The 16,468-nt window shown below is 44.0% G+C and overlaps 1 protein-coding gene across 3 annotated transcripts; it reads left to right on the top strand.

The window, feature by feature from the left end:
* Positions 1 to 5,614: 5,614 nt before the first annotated feature.
* Positions 5,615 to 15,399, top strand: dync1li1 (dynein, cytoplasmic 1, light intermediate chain 1). 3 transcript variants are annotated; one of them, XM_056417976.1, is made up of 14 exons: positions 5,615 to 5,741; positions 5,964 to 6,037; positions 7,466 to 7,582; positions 7,689 to 7,919; positions 8,154 to 8,308; positions 8,519 to 8,612; positions 9,111 to 9,246; positions 9,389 to 9,500; positions 11,002 to 11,061; positions 11,183 to 11,227; positions 11,315 to 11,402; positions 11,493 to 11,615; positions 11,816 to 11,833; positions 15,065 to 15,399. In XM_056417976.1, the coding sequence occupies exons 1-14, from the start codon at positions 5,638 to 5,640 to the stop codon at positions 15,181 to 15,183; spliced, it is 1,476 nt and encodes a 491-aa protein (XP_056273951.1). In that variant the 5' UTR covers positions 5,615 to 5,637; the 3' UTR covers positions 15,184 to 15,399. The 3 variants fall into 3 exon arrangements, with proteins under 3 accessions (XP_056273951.1, XP_056273958.1, XP_056273966.1); XM_056417991.1 differs by having other exon boundaries at positions 5,717 to 5,741; positions 5,964 to 7,240; XM_056417983.1 differs by lacking the exon at positions 11,816 to 11,833 and having other exon boundaries at positions 5,616 to 5,741.
* Positions 15,400 to 16,468: the final 1,069 nt, after the last annotated feature.

Here is a 16,468-nt window from a genome sequence, read left to right as displayed (position 1 = left end):
CTTCAAAGGCAATAGAATATCACAAGGGGATTGTTGAAAGCTATGATACCAATCAATTGTATGGGCTCCATATGGACTCCGCACAGCAAATGGCTGAATGCGTGTCTCACGCAAGAACACTTAAACTGATGAAACTGTGTCATAAAAAACGTGTCTTTCTGGAATGGAGACACACTAAACCCCACTTCATCCCACCCCATTACTGTACCTCAAACCACTGCCCGTGCGACTGCATCTTCAGCACCACGCACGGGTCAGGTTTGGAGAGAGCGTCGCGGTCCGAGATCCCTCGGCAGGCCACTCTCAGCTCCACTTTGGCCAGGCATGGGGAGCTGATGAAGCCCAGCGTGGCCTCCGCAGACTCATAGATGTTACTCATGCTGAACACACAATCACACACTGAAAGGAGAGAGAGAGGTTAAAAGACCAGGTTACTTTCTTAAAGATGGATTTACAGACAGATAAACAGACAGAAGGATAGATAGATAGATAGAGATAGAGAAAATAACTGTTGTTTGCTTTCACATGATCTAATTCAGTGTACCTGATAAAGCAGACAGCACTCAAATTGTATTGTGCATTGACCTTGAACAATACACACGATTGCACACATGCCCTGCTCGATAAACATCAACGCACACAATTAAGCATATGCCTGTTAATGCAAATTCGCATTTGGATGTATGTAGATATTCTGTACACACATGCAGGTACACACATGCAGGTACACACACACACACACACATACACACACACACACAAATCCACGAACAGACACACACACACAAATTCTGCTGAGTAATCAGGACAAATTGCCAGGGTTTCTCCTCAAGTTTCCACACAGGGTTTCATGTTCACAGTCCCCAAATACAATACTGTCAGCATCCAATCGCCACAACGGAGATATGATAATGTGAAATAAATTAGGAAATGGGTTTAAAACACATTTTACAGTAAAAGCTGCAAAGAAAAGGACCCCCATAATCACGAGGGCTAAAAATATCTGCTGCTTTGTATTTGTTGAGAGAGCTGTTGTAGATCAATTCTGACCTAGAATGTCGCTACTCCTTCTTCCAAGTATATAACTATACAACACATCATAAAGGAGTTTTTGTATACAGGAGTGATGGTCATTACGATACACACATGTCAGTAACGTTTCACGTGTTACAAGGGACAACGCTGTTTATGTTATAGGCCCTATACGGCCATCAATCACCCACACAGGTGTTATAATTATCCTGCCTAATTAGACATGTGTGGGCATGTGCAGACTTGATTGACATCTTCCTCAGTCTACTTTTAGAATGGTTGCATCTGTTCGAATGAAGCAAACGCCTTTAAAGTTCTTATTGAGACATAGACTTTTGTGATTTCATGTAATTCCCAGCATAATTGTACACCTAAGAAGTACTGAAAACACCTGAAGAGGAATAGTTTGTAATTTGGGGATATGAGCTTATTTCTTGCTGATAATTAGATGAGAAGATCGATACCATTCTTATAGGCTATGCCTGACGCTACATCCGGGAGACGATTCGCTTAGCTTAGCATAGCATAAAGACTAGGAACAGCTTGCCTCGCTTTGTCTGAAGGTTTAACCCCCTCCATTAATTGACACGTCATAGCTCATCTTTAATCTTTTGTGCAAAAACTTTCGAGAAAGCTTTAGGTGGATTTTGTTTCCCTTCTTTCAGTCTTCATCTTTCACTGAACTATCCCCTGACTGTAGCTTCATTTTAGGACACTAGCATCAACCAGTACAGTAGAGAACACTTTGTACAGGACAGTATATAGTACACTTAAAAATGCGTCAAAGCGTCATCAATCATACTTTAATGACCTTCCAACATGTGCTCTTTACTCAAACGCCTACAATGTGAGAAAGTTGACACCAACTATACATCTATTACTATTTCATTGAAAACACATTATACATTGTATTTATAATTAATCTCAAAATGCATTCATCCATTTTCTCAGCCCCATAATGTACATGGAGAACAGGGCTGAAGCCTTGGGAAGCCTCAAGTCCAGTTGGTCCAAATTAACCGCAGGTCTAATGTGCTAGATGATACAAACTGAATATTAATGCAGCGGTCTAGTAGTATGATCCTTAGGGAGCAACGCTCTTGGAACTGGGTCTGACTAACCTGAATCTCTCTCTCTCTCTTTCTCTCTCTCCCTCTCTCTGTCTTCCATAATTCATCTTACATGTGTGTGTTGGCTGCGGTGATTATTTTTAGCGAAGCTCATTGAATGAATTGTATACATACAAACAGGCGTGGACAGAGCCACGGGGCAGGTGTGTGGCATTTAGCTAGTTTATTTCTGCATGTGTGTGTGTGTGTGTGTGTGCGTGCGTGCGTGTGTGTGTGTTTGTGTGTGCGAGAAGCAGCAGATGCCTGTCTGTTCCGGATGACAACAGAAGACATTGATAAGTAATGGAGGATCCGGACAATTTATACAGCTACTGTATTCTGGGAGAACTGAGTACCGGATCTGCCATAACTGTACAGCAAAGGATCAGCATGTCACATGTGTTGCACATTGTCAGAGGTGACAATTAATTTAGAAATCACACTTCGTCACAGGATCTTGCTCAGTGATGAGCTTTTCGGCGAGAAAAAGTCTTTTGGAAATCTAACAACTGGTTTATTTTTATATCTACTGTTATATCAATCAAATGCATTGGTGAGGAAGGGTTAAGTCTTCACAGCTTTACAGACTCAATGATGGTGTGTTTCCCTGATTTGTACAAATATATAACCGTTTTGAATAACAGGGCATGTTTCAAATGTTTGACAATAAATATGACTGCAGACAATTTCAATGTGTCACTGTGTTAATTTTGATAACAGCTACAATCACCAGCATAAACATGAACATTGCAGATTGAGAGGCTGAACGATTTGCAGTGTTTTCTGTGTTTTGTGTGCTCTGAAATTTGTGTGTAAATCAAAATAATAACAAAACAAAAACCCGGAATAGTAATGATTGATTGCTGGGCGGTGTAAGATGACTAAAAGTCATTGGAAGGATCCTCACTGTCAGCTTCTCCACTCTGTGACAATCAATCATGCCTTGGAGCTTGATTGCCATGACCCTGGCCTAGACTGTGTGTGTGCGTGTGTGTGTGTAAATGTGTATATGTGTGTGTCCATTCACCTTCATGTGTACACATGTTTAGAGTGACTGGCAAAAGTGACATTAATGATTCATCCAAAGGAAGGTCTATAACATTCAATTACTGTAATTGCTCTGTCAAAAATTAATTATCAGACAGAGGGAGTGACATCGCCATGCAGACACAACACAGGCAGCAAAAGCTAAAGAACTATGTGACATATTGTGCATATAGCCTATATGGTATATTAATCATAACAGTTTACACACATATGCTCAGTAAAAAGAGTGCACATAGAAAGAGGTGGCTGGGTGTGAGGAAAGACAGAGTCGTATCAGAAGTGAAGCTGTCAGGGGTTTAGAACTCACAACGTTATCAGAGCTGACACGAGAAGCCATGAGAGTAAGGAGACAGAGGTTGTGAGGGGGGATTAGAGAGATGGAGTGAGAGAAGAAATTGGAGAAAGGCAGGCAAGTGAGAGTGAATGAAGCAGAGAGGTGAGAGGAAAAGAGAGGCAGAGAATTAAGCAAATGTTCCTCTCCCATAGGGCTTATCTTGTTTTGTAGCTCTCCAGCCAAACAGAGGCTTTCCAAGAGTATAGCCTACGAGGTATTTACTGTATTTTTTCAAAGAAAGAATCTCTCAAAAGTCACGATAAGAATAATATGTTGTTGCCTGATACCTTGTAAACGTAAGATCTATATTATTCTACAGAATTATTTGCCAAAAAAAATCCAAAGTCTCACAAGCTGTTAAACAATAAATATGATATATCGGCCAATATACCTCTGAAGTAATATGCACCTTTCACTTATAAGACAATCCAGGGGGAAAAAAATCTAGGGCAAATGTTTGGAATAACCTCCACAAATCCCATGCAGAGGGTAAGACATGCACTACCCGGACTGCCTGCTCCTATATCTCCTGCAGATAGAAAACTCACCTCAACGACCTGGAGAAAAGATCGGAGCAGGGACGAAGAACTTCACTGCCGTTTAGCCTACTTGACAATCACGGATGCCTCACCGCCTCCGGACCCATCTCCTTCTCCTCACTCTTTGTCTATATGTTCTCCTCAATCCCCTACACTGCAGAGCTCAGCCGGTTTGGCGCTAACAGCCAAAGAGCTGCTTTCTAATTCCCTCGGGGCGAGCACGTTGAGGATGCACTCCGTGCGGCTGGTTTCACTGTGGGTGAAAGCTGAAGAGAAGGAGGAGGAGGAGGAGGACCGTACGACACTTAACTGGAGTTTGTAAATCGCTGGCTCCATCAGGGGCTGTGGAGAGTGCGCCGTACCCAGGGACCAGCGGACTCGGAGCACAGTGTATCAGCGCCATCTCGTGGTCGTTAAAGTGAACTGACACGTATAAAACTGATTTTCCTGTTCTCAGCTTTGATTGGCTGCGATGTGCTTCAGCGGTTTTATATTAAGCGATGACCTCACACCTGAGACCACTTGGTAATTATTAAACTCCACGCTGTGCCCACCAGAGTCATTGGTTCAGATGAATTTCAGTCGTCTGAACATAGTGTGTAAAGCTTGTGTTTGCTGCTGTGATTAGAACATATAGGTTCTCTCAGTGATAATGTTGAAGTTGTTAATGGATTTGGTTGGTTATTACTATACTGGTTTCAATTATTTTCCAGATTAAATTTGTACTTTAATGTTTTATCATCAGATGATCACCCCCACCTACGAAGGGTTACATATATATTGATTGATCTTAAACCTATGCCGAACGTGCACTGACTTCTGATATTCTCATAACTACGCTTTTTTAGATTAACTTTAGAGCTGCATTACTTTGGATTTAATAACGTATTTTACTTGTGCTATTGTCTAACCATGTTGTAAAATCACGGGTGCTCATAATTTCAACTTTTAATATGTGCATAATAGTCCATTTGAAGTGCATCCAATTCCTTACAGCTTTATCTCAATCCTGTATGGATTAGGCCCGTTGCCATAGTATTTACAAATCAAGTCATTGATTTAAAAGGGAAAAGATTTAAAGAGGATATTTAGTCTGAAACGGATTTGTGCGGCTCCTCTGAAAGCTCATTTATCCTGATAAATCGGCCGGGACAAGCATGCAGGGCACCCTGTAGCAAACACAAATTACAAACGCCTTACGTTTACATTATATCCTGGGCTTTTTTATAGTGTTTGGTTCATTAGAATATATATTTTCCAGTCCCATTTACACAAACCAATAATAAATGCATTAATTAAGAAATGAATACATTTCCCCTTGGCCTATTTATCACAGATCTATTTTCGATGAATGAATAATATTCTCAGGTGTACTCTCTCTCTCGATGACTTGGTGTGGACGGCCGGTCCCGACCCGTCACTTCGCGGCTGAGGTCATGTTACGTCTGGAGCCAGGACCCCCAGCTTTGTGCGGGCGGACCACGCCCCGGCCCCGGCGAGCGGTGCACCGGGCGAGGTTAGCTCACCGCGGCTACATCCGGGCGCTCTGCTCGAGATACAACGAGCCCCTGCGAAGATGGCGACTTCAGGGAGGAGTGCATTATTATCCTCCACCTCAACTGGATCTAAGAACACACTGGATAACTCCAACCCGGAGGACGATGACGGACAGGACTTATGGTGGGCGACACGTTATTTCAGACGGGTTCTCGTGGCGGGGTTTGTGGGCGCAGAGGGTCCTTTGTGCCGAGGACGAGGATGGTTTGACAGCTAGCTCGCCAACGAGGCTAGCTAGCATCAGCACCAGACCAACTGGGGACACATCAGCTGTCAGTCGTTGTTTGTTAATCAATGGAGACGCCTTGTTTTTGCCGTGTTGTAACGGGACTTTTGTGTGTGCAGGTCCACCATCCTGAGCGAAGTATCTACCCATTCAAGATCTAAGCTACCGTCGGGGAAAAATGTCCTGGTCATGGGTGGGTATCTGTGAACGTCTCCTGGTTTAGCTTGAAATCCCCCTTAATACTGTTCCATGGCAAAGCTAGCTTGCGCTGGACCGATGGTGCTTTTGTGTTCAAGCCTGGCAGAGAGAGGGAGAAACAGACAGGTGTGTCTAGCAGAGAGAGATACTGGTTTATCTTGGTGCCTGCGTGTACACACACACACACACACATAATCACTCCCCCATCATCTTAAGAGGGAGAGAATCGGGCCGCTTTGAAGCACTGCAAGTCATTCTAGCGGGCAGTGGAGCTAGTAGCAGCTAGGTGGAGATGATGCTGAGGGGACCAAACCATCATCAGCCTCTTGAAGGCGGCCACGGGGCTTTCACGTGACCGAGGAGGACGAGAGGGCGCATCCCAAATCTCACTCGGTCCTCGTGTTCCGCTGCTCTCCACACACAAACACACGCTGCCTACACGACACATCCGCTGGGGATAATCCGCAGCCTGATACCCATTCCGGCGAATCAGCGATTTGGTTCCCGTCGGATGGCTTTCCTGTTTTTCTGTCCATGTCAACGTCAGCACGCTCTGCTTTAGGATGCATTGAGTCCCCCCTGTCGACATGATAGTGCACAGTGCAGGAGTTAATGCAGCCATGACCTTTACAGTATTCACAATAACAATAACAATGTGATGCTGCCAGCGCTGAGGTTAGCAATGATGACAAGACGACTGCAGCTGCAGTCCTTTGTCGATATGTATGCACATAATGCAGGATGCTCGGGCTGTTTGATCCTTAATGAAAACAGAAAACTCTCCATAATGAAGCGGTGTGGCTTTAGTCAAGTGGTTTGTTTACAGTGATGAGATGATTAATCAAATAAGTTATTGACATCAATTTTACCTAATTGCAAAAAATATATAAGGATCCGATGCCTTTTGTTGTCCCTTCTGATAGTAAACTGAATATATTTGGTTTTCTGGACTGCTGGTTGGGATTTAGGAAAGTGTGATGTGAATTTGTGTAATTATGAATTATCATTAAGTAATGTGCAGATTAATCATGAATGAAAATAATTTTTAGTTGTAGCCCTATAATTATGCAGTTGTGTGTAATGGTAATTATGCATGGTGTTTGCTGCACACAGTTGCTCTCTTTATCCTTTCACTTAACCCTGCAGTAACTCGTCGAGCTCAGAGCCCGATGGTGACAGCCGGATGCGTTGACAAATGGTACACCTTCAGCAGTGGTGTGGTGTGATGGCTTCAGCTCATATGCCACTTAACATGCTTTTACTAAATGTGGTTCCTTGCTCCCACTTTTAAACTGCAAGTACTAAACTACAATGTCATTATCACCATAGTAGTAGATGATGCCACGGACGAGGGTACAACCCATAATTAGTCTCCTACCGATTATACTGTTTGTTCTTTTACTGATTTTGTGTTTGTGTTTAGGTGAGGTGGGTTCGGGGAAGACCGCCTTGGTTGCAAAGCTGCAGGGGGTTGAAGAGTTCATGAAAGGGCGTGGCCTGGAATACCTCTACTTCAGTGTCCATGACGACGACATTGATGGTAACTGACAGTTGCTTGCAGTTCATTAACCAATAAATGTCTGAAGTCCACCACAGAGTGCGTCTGAAGTAATGTATTTATTGTGTGTGTGCGTGTGTGTTTGAAGACCAAACTAGGTGTAATGCCTGGGTGTTAGACGGAGACCTTTACCACAAAGGTCTGCAGGGAGTAGCTCTACCAGTGGACTCGATCGGCAACACGTTGCTGCTGATAACGGTTGACATGTCGCAGCCATGGAATGCCCTCGACTCTCTCCAGAAGTGGGCGGCCGTTGCTAGGGAACACATCGACAAACTCCGGGTCGCCCCAGAAACACTGCGGGAGTTGGAGCACAGACGTGAGTCATGCTGACAGATGCATTTGAAAACAAAGTATACATCAGTTAACCTCACTGAAATGCTCTGAGCAGTAAGAAAGCACCTGCACAAGGTGCCTCTTTATCAAACCTTTGTAATTCCATCTTCAGGGGCCCAGTTATGACAATGATATGCCACATGTTTAAAATGATGACCCACATTTGGTTTGAGTATTTGCTTCATTGTATAAGTGAATGTTGTTTGTGTCTGTGTAGTTGTAAAGCAGTTCCAGGAGTACACAGAGCCAGGCAGTGGAGAGGATGGCACCCCACAGAGGAGGAATGATGAGGAGGAGAGTGTGCTTCTGCCTTTAGGAGACAACACACTCACACACAACCTCGGAATTCCAGTGGTGGTGGTCTGCACTAAGGTACACACTCGCTTAATCACTGCTGCCTTATAAACCTATTTTACGTTTACCTTAAAATCCTAATTGTACTCTGTGTGCTGGACATTATTCTGGGACTAATGAAACCTGTGTGGGAATGTTTAATGATTTCCAAATACAATGGCCCTTGTATTTTGTTTGCATTGCATCTCCGTACACACATTCACCTGTCGCCTCCTTATCTGACCCCAGTGTGACGCCATCAGCACATTGGAGAAGGAGTACGACTACAGAGACGAACACCTGGACCTCATTCAGTCTCACATCAGATGTTTCTGTCTGCAGTGTATCCTTCAATGAACATTTCTGCCGTGAGCCAATAAGTGCACAAACAAAAGTTTATAATGTCGGGAACACAAAATGAAACTATTGGTCTTAGAATAGTCCACACAGGGCCTTTAATGGGGCTGTTGATCAATACCACTGACTTTTACTGTCAGATGCTGAAATGCGAGGCATTCATTCACTCGGCTAACTCTCTCCCCTAACGTCCAACTGCTCCGAGATGAAGGATGGCGATACAGCTGAGTGACTTCCACTACAAGGTGTTTTGTTCTCTGGCCAAAGGCAAGATGTCCAGCAGTATCGGTGTTGCAGTATTTTCACCATTGTAAGCTGTTTCTGAACCGTTGCTCATATTGCTGTGTTGCAAAGAGAATTCCATAAAAGTCATGCCCTAGATTACGCAGTATTGCATGAAATAGTTTGTTTTTCAGTTAGTTCAGGAGTTTGCTCCTGAATTTCGAACGGGTGGTGTTCAAAATATCCTTGACAGCCGTGTCAGACGGGGCATCTCTGGTTTACACATCAGTGAAGGAGATGAAAAACCTGGACATCTTGTACAAATATCTGGTCCACCGACTCTACGGCTTTGCCTTCAACTACCCGACGCAAGTGGTGGAAAGAGATGCAGTCTTCATGTAAGCTTGTGTGTGTGCACTTGAATCTATGTGTGTGTGTGTGTGTGTGTGTGTGTGTGTGTGTGTGTGTGTGTTTGTGCGAACAAACTAGGACTGTGCGGCCACCTGTATTTGGTTTCTAACCCTTCCTCTGCCCTCTCAGTCCATCAGGTTGGGACAATGAGAAGAAGATTGCTATACTTCACGAGAACTTCCAGACAGTAAAAGCAGACGACAGCTTTGAGGACGTAATAGCTAAACCGCCAGTCAGAAAGGTACAGCTCCTCCGAAAAACAGCTAACTTTGAAAGATCCTCTGAGGCAAGCTAAGCTTACAGCGCAACAGATTGACTAGCGCTGTAATATTATTAGTGCTGTGAAAAATAACGCGTTAATTCAATTACAGGTTTAACTAGTTTTTTTTTTTTTAACGCATGCGCAGAATGAGCTTCCAATCCGTCTGTTATTGGTCGTGTCACTTGCAAAATGAGCTTCCAATACACCACTTCAATCTGAACTCTGTCCGCTCTCATGCAGACGGTCTGTTCATCGGTAATGATCCTTCCGCAGGTTCACCTCCGGAAACCTTGTTACGACTTTTACTTCCTGTAGATCAGGGTCTCAACACGTCGATCGCGACCTGCCAGTCGATCGCGCGTAGTGTTGGTAGATCGCATGACATTAAAGAGAATGGCCCGCCCCTGACATGTTCTCTATAGCACGTCTTTGTTCTTTATTCAACTAAACGTCTGTTGTTGATCGTATCTCCACAGCAGCATGTCATTTCTGTCTCTTGCGCGTTAACTTGTTAACATCTCGATCTCCGCGCGCCGCGCAGAGAGCGCGCGGCGCATCGGGACCGAGCAAAAAGTCACTTGTCAATCTGTCCCGTGTCCGGGCGGTGAGGTTTCAGCTTTGCAGCGGTGTCCCGCCGTCCCTTTCATCACGGCCCAGTTCATGAAGAAAACCCACACAGTCAGTTTGCCTCAGCAGCTGCTAGAGGAAGACTAGAGGCCTTTAGATTGTATCATGGTGGAGTTAATGGTTGACAAACAAGAGAAAATGTTCTGTTTAACCCTCCTGTTACCTTTACATTTACTAACATATTTTACCCTCGGGGTCAATTTGACCCCAGCAATTTAAAACCTCCAGAAAATTATTAGAATTAATATTGCTTCCCAAGTTTAAGTGTGAGGTACTTTATGTTTGTTTGTTGACTACCTAAATAGCCCTTTAAATAAATTAAAAAGTTGATATTTCTTATATGTTTGACACAGTGAAAAACAGCCTGGGGTCAAATTGACCCCAAAGAACACCGACATTAAACATTGAATGGGGTCAAATTGACCCGAAAGGTAACAGGAGGGTTAAACATTCTGTTTAGGATGAAGATGTATTAATGTTCCATATGGAAGAAAACTGCTAAATAACTGCTGAGTTGCAGCACCATTGTATAGAAGAATGTATAAATGTATATATCCGTCTTTTGTCATAAATCTCTATGTTCTCACAAAATATACCGAGAATATCGGTAATATGTGATTAATCATGATTAATCCACAAAAACCTGTGATTAACCCGATTAAAATGTTTAATCGTTTCACAGCCCTAAATATTATGTGTCATTACCTCCTGCATAATGTTCACAGCCAATGCACTAAGCAAGCTCCCTGCAAGGATCATGAAAGTTTGATCTATTCTAACATATTAGTTGTTATAGCGAAAAGGAAGGACTGAAATTAAACAAAACTCCCAAAATGTTCTTGCTTCTCACCAGATTGTACATGAAAAGGAGATTCAGGCAGAAGATGACCAAGTGTTCCTGGTAAAACTCCAGGTCAGAAAACATTTGTGTTGTGTTAACGCCAGTTGTTTAGCTGCTTGGTTTTTACAAGGGTCCTGATCTGTTAATTAAATACTAATTGGAGTGAGTGTGCATATTGTGCTCTAATTTGCAGTCGCTGCTTGCCAAACAGCCCGCTGTGACTGCGGGGCGACCAGTGGTGAGTGCTTCTTTTTCACTAGTTTTGGCTCATAAGATAAAGGAAAGCTCCCTCTGATGTCCATATGTGTGAAACAATCTGTCATAGGACACCACCAGCAGAGCACCCACCGGCTCACCCAGGACGAGTAATCGCTCCGCAGCGGCCAACGTAGCAAACGCAATGCCGCAGTCGGGTACGTCAGGCATTTCATCCCGATGAAGTACGTGCGTGCGTGTTTGTGTGTGTTGTTTTTAAACTCTGTTTTTATGTTGTAATGCTGCAGGTCAGACCAGTGAAGGTGTGTTGGCCAACTTCTTCAACAGTCTACTGACAAAGAAAGCCGGCACAGGGGGGCCTGGGACGCCAGGTGGCGGCAACAACACTCCAGGAACAGTACGCAAGTCAGGTGAGAATACACACTCGGTGGTAAAGGCTGCTACAATGCTCTGGTTTTGTCTGATCGAGAAGAAGTGCTCATTTATTCAACCGTTTATCATTCTGCATTCTTGTTTTAATACCATTTCTTTTTGGTTTCAAACTCCCGCCACCCATCTCCCATCCTGGATTTTTTTGTTCCCCTCTTTACTCATCTTTCTTCTGCTCCAGACATGAACATAACACATGGTAAAAAAAATTCTAAAAGGGTCTGAGTCCAATTAAACACCCATCACCGTAATGCCTTGTCTGTAGCTCTGTGGGACTGTCTTTTCATTCTTAACTGTGTTGCACAATCTCACTGTTCACATCACTCAAAATGTGTGTGTGTGTGTGTGTGTGTGTGTACACTAGTCAGAGGATGTTGGCCACGTTAAGGTGTGTGTAAAAGAGATATTCCTCATTAATATTGCTTCTTTACGCCATTGTTCGTTCTCAGAAGTATCCCTATATGTCCTTTGACTATTGCTCCCCGGAGCCTCCATATTTCTCCATCAACTGAGGAGAAACATTGCCAGGCTCAAACTTCTTGTATCTCCGATGGACTGTGGGCTGTAACTGATGTTAAGGCCAAACGTTGCACATTTTCAACTGTCTTGTTTCTTTGCAATGTGGGTGGTGTGTGCAAATGAACGATGCTCTGTGTTACCGACGCCCGAAGATCCCCGCTCACCCACTGGCAATAGTCTGCAAAATAAGTCCGAACATCATTCATTTGGACATACCAGCCACATTGCAATGATACAAGCAAGATTGAAAATTGCTAACATTTCCCTTTTAGCTAAAGTTATATTATATTATACTATATTACACTACTGAGGATGGGTCCCAAAATTGACATCTTAACCCAGTCTAAGAAATAAACCTCCCATGCCACTCTGTCAACATCACGGTAAATCTCATGTGAGTGCATACCATCTATTGGCACAATGGACAGTTTTCACATCTCGTCCCGTGTTTTATGATTCTAACCTTGTTTATTAAGATTACTAGAAATCAGAAACTTCTGAGAACTGACATTTAAAATTACTTTTGCACCCCATGCCTGCATTTTGTTGTTAGGAATGTTTTTATCACTTGCAACATTTTAAAACCGACAAAACGAGTGCTTCAGTTTTTGTTTGTGAAATACAGTAATTAGTGGCAAGATCCAGAACTTTGCAAAACAAATAAGAGCTGCACTCCAGTCATGCCAGGATCACTTTATTTGATTGACTGATGATTTAATGAATACTGCATCGCTGATGTTTTTCTCCTAGCACCCTGTCACCGTTCTGCTCCTTTATATGTTTTGTGGCATGCTGCATTGCATTTCTCATCCCTAACAGACATTGCACATGATTCTAACTAAGACTGGGCCATATTACATTACATTACATGTCATTTAGCAGACGCTTTTATCCAAAGCGACTTACAATAAGTGCATTTCAACCTAGAGTACAAACTAAGAACAACAAGAATACAGGAAGTAACATTTCCTCAACATAGTCAAACTACAAAAGTACCATAAGTAAGTGCTATTTAAGTGCCACTGAAGTGCAAATCTGTGTTTTAATCCAGATATAGTCGGAAAAGGTGTGTTTTCAGTCTCCGACGGAAGATGTAGAGACTTTCTGCTGTCCTGATGTCAGTGGGGAGCTCGTTCCACCACTGAGGAGGCAGGACAGCAAACAGTCTGGATGTAGAGCGGTTAGCTCGAGGTGCAGGAGTCACGTCGGTTGGCTGTTGCCGAGCGGAGTGAACGTGCCGGGGTGTACGGTGTGACCATATCCCGGATGTAGACGGGGCCCGATCCGTCTAGAGCACGGTACGCCAGGACCAGTGTTTTGAAGCGGATGCGAGCAGCCACCGTAACCAGTGGAGAGGCGGAGGAGCGGAGTGGTGTGGGTGAATAGACTGAAGACCAGTCGAGCTGCTGCATTCTGGATGAGCTGCAGAGGTCGGATGGCCTTAGCAGGTAGACCAGCCAGGAGGGAGTTGCAGTAGTCGAGGCGTGAAATGACCAGAGCCTGGATCAGAACCTGTGCCGCCTTCTGAGTAAGAAGAGGCCGTATTCTCCTGATGTTGTGCAGCATGTACCAACAGGAACGCGTCGTCGCAGCGATGTTGGCCGTCAGGGAGAGTCGACTGTCTAGGGTCACCCCGAGGTGCCTGGCAGTCAGGGTAGGGGCCAACACAGAGCTGTTGAAGGTGGTCGTCAGGTCATGGGTGGGGAGCCTTTCCCTGGAAGGAATAGTAGCTCAGTCTTGTCAGGGTTGATCTTCAGGTGGTGAGCAGACATCCACTGAGAGATGTCAGTCAGACAGGCAGAGATGCGGGCCTCCACCTGTGTTTCGGACGGTGGAAACGAGAAGATCAGTTGGGTGTCATCAGCATAGCTATGGTAGGAGAAGCCATGCGAACGAATGACAGAGCCGAGAGAATTTGTGTACAGAGAGAAGAGGAGGGGACCCAGGACGGAGCCTTGAGGAACCCCAGTAGTGAGAGGACAAGGATCAGACACAGATCCTCTCCAAGTTACCCGGTAGGTGCGGTCGTTAAGGTAGGAAGAGAAAAGAGCGAGTGCAGTGCCTGAGATCCCCAGGTCCTGAAGAGAAGAGATAAGGATCTGGTGGTTCACGGTGTCAAATGCTTCAGAAAGGTCGAGAAGGATAAGGACAGAGGAGAGAGAGAGGCTGCTCTAGCAGTGTGAAGCTGCTCAGAGACAGCAAGGAGGGCAGTCTCTGTCGAGTGGCCGGCCTTGAATCCAGACTGGTGAGGGTCAAGAAGGTTGTTACTGTGGAGATAGGAGGACACTTGGTTAAAGATAGCTTATATGGGAACAATATATAGCTCGATACTTCAATATACTAGCCATATACTATATACTCTATACCCAATATGCTGTTATTCTCTGTGACATGATTTAAGGTTTTCAGATTTTTAACAACTATCAGACATGCTCAATATTACTGTAAATATGTCTTCACGTTTTGTCTGTTTCAAACTAGGTAACTACAAGAAAAGATACAGTAGATATGAAATATACTGCTATTTTTTTACATATTTAATCAAATGATAACTATTAGTAGTACAAGATTAACACAAAGATAAGGCAGAATATAATCTAATTTTTATTATTAAAATTATAAAATATATTCTTTTTCAATAAATTATGCCCTCTTCTTTCTTTCTTGAATGAGATGAGATTGCTGAAACCAGTCGAATCTACTGAAATGTTAGTATTGGATTGAAAAAATAGCCGAATTAACAATGCCAAATCAATATTTCACCCAGGTCCTATTGTAAACATGTGTAATAGGCTTTGTTCTTATTGCATTGTGCCTTAACCTCTCGATACCGTGTGTCATGTGTTGCCCTGCTAAAATGTATGCTGTGATATAGCACCAATTCGTATGTATCTACCCACATTTAATACAGGTTCGAAGCTGGGCCTGAGCGATGTACAGGCAGAGCTGGACCGCATATCCAGCAGGGAGACTGATTCGGACTTGCCCAATGCCAACGACACCCCTGCCGCCGACGGCCAGGACACATGAAGACCAACCAACACACTTCACCCCTGCTCTCCTTGTCCCCTCCCCCAACCCTTCTCCACCTCAGTCACCTTCCACCTCCGTTGTTCTTCCTCCCTTCACTCCATTACAGACATGCGGGGAGAAAGAGGAAAGTGGGCACACGACTTCTCCTTTCCATCGTCTTTCACTCACTTTCTCGTCCCGTACTGCTTTTCCAGCACCTTGTCGTCGTCCCCCCCCCCCTTCCGCTCCTCCTGGCTGTTGTGCTGAGGGAGAGCATTCGTCACTGTTACATACAAGACTGTCTGTTACATGAGAGTAAATGGGTATGGGGGACCAGCTGGGGTGTGGAGGTCGCGATGAGAGGAAGTGAAAGGTGGGTTGAAAAAGATTGATTCCAGGAATGAACGAGAGAGCGTTTTATCCATCCATTTTTTTTGTGATGGTACAGTTTGTGTTTTTACTGTAGAAACTACTGAAGGGTGCATGTTGAAGAAACTGCACTTTGGTTAACTATAGGGATGATTGTGTGTTTAATGTATTTGGGGCAAGTCACACTTGGCCAGAGGAAGAGACTGAAAATAACAACAACAACAAAATGCCTGAAAAAATATTGCAAACAGTCATGTTTTTTTAAGATGAAGGGACAAACCTACCAGTATTTGTGTGTGTGACTGTGTGTGTGACTGTGTGTGTGACTGTGTGTGACTGACTGCGTGTAAGAAAGGGAGAGAGAGATGGCGAAGCAGATGAAGAAAAGGAAAGGAAGTTACTTTAACTGAGACCTTTATGTCGAGAGAGTTTGGGCTTGTTTGCATTTCAACCAAAAGGCAAAAACATTACTATGCTCTTACACTACAAGCTCTTAAAAGGGTGCATACATTATTATTATAGCAGCACCATCTGACAGACGACTCAAGCTAAACATGACACAAGAAAATACTTCCGATCACAGTCAAACGCATTGTAGAGGGCACCCATGTCCATCATGGCACCCAGTTCTACAATTGACCAAACTTGCCCTTGTGGTAGATACTGCTCAAACCTGTAGATAACAGACAGTGCACCGAAAGGGAGGGTGGTAGAGGGTAGGTGGGTAGCCGAGCTTTACTTGTACAGAAAAGCACTAGGGATTCAGATCCATCGTTACTGCGGGTGGGTGGTGGGTGGGCAAAGCAACAACAGAGGGTCACACCAAGAATGTACAGTCATTGTCTCGCTGATTGGTCCTGTTATTTCAGAGCTCTGTGTTGGCGTTTGTATAATCAGATCTGTTAATCAGTTAAATAAAAGGTGTATTTATTCG

The sequence above is a fragment of the Pseudoliparis swirei genome, chromosome 1 (genome assembly GCF_029220125.1).
Source record: "Pseudoliparis swirei isolate HS2019 ecotype Mariana Trench chromosome 1, NWPU_hadal_v1, whole genome shotgun sequence".
NCBI classification, from domain to species: domain Eukaryota; kingdom Metazoa; phylum Chordata; class Actinopteri; order Perciformes; family Liparidae; genus Pseudoliparis; species Pseudoliparis swirei.
The sequence above is the reverse complement of the archived record's forward strand: the minus strand, read 5'-3'. Positions and strand labels throughout refer to the sequence as shown.

What these genes read in the sequence shown, in the direction of transcription:
- dync1li1 (XM_056417976.1), top strand. Translation starts at nt 5,638, where the DNA reads ATGGCGACTTCAGGGAGGAGTGCATTATTATCCTCCACCTCAACTGGA. An exon ending in GAAAAATGTCCTGGTCATGG is followed by an intron (nt 6,038 to 7,465) that starts GTGGGTATCTGT and finishes GTTTGTGTTTAG; the next exon opens with GTGAGGTGGGTTCGGGGAAG. An exon ending in AAACGCAATGCCGCAGTCGG is followed by an intron (nt 11,403 to 11,492) that starts GTACGTCAGGCA and finishes GTAATGCTGCAG; the next exon opens with GTCAGACCAGTGAAGGTGTG.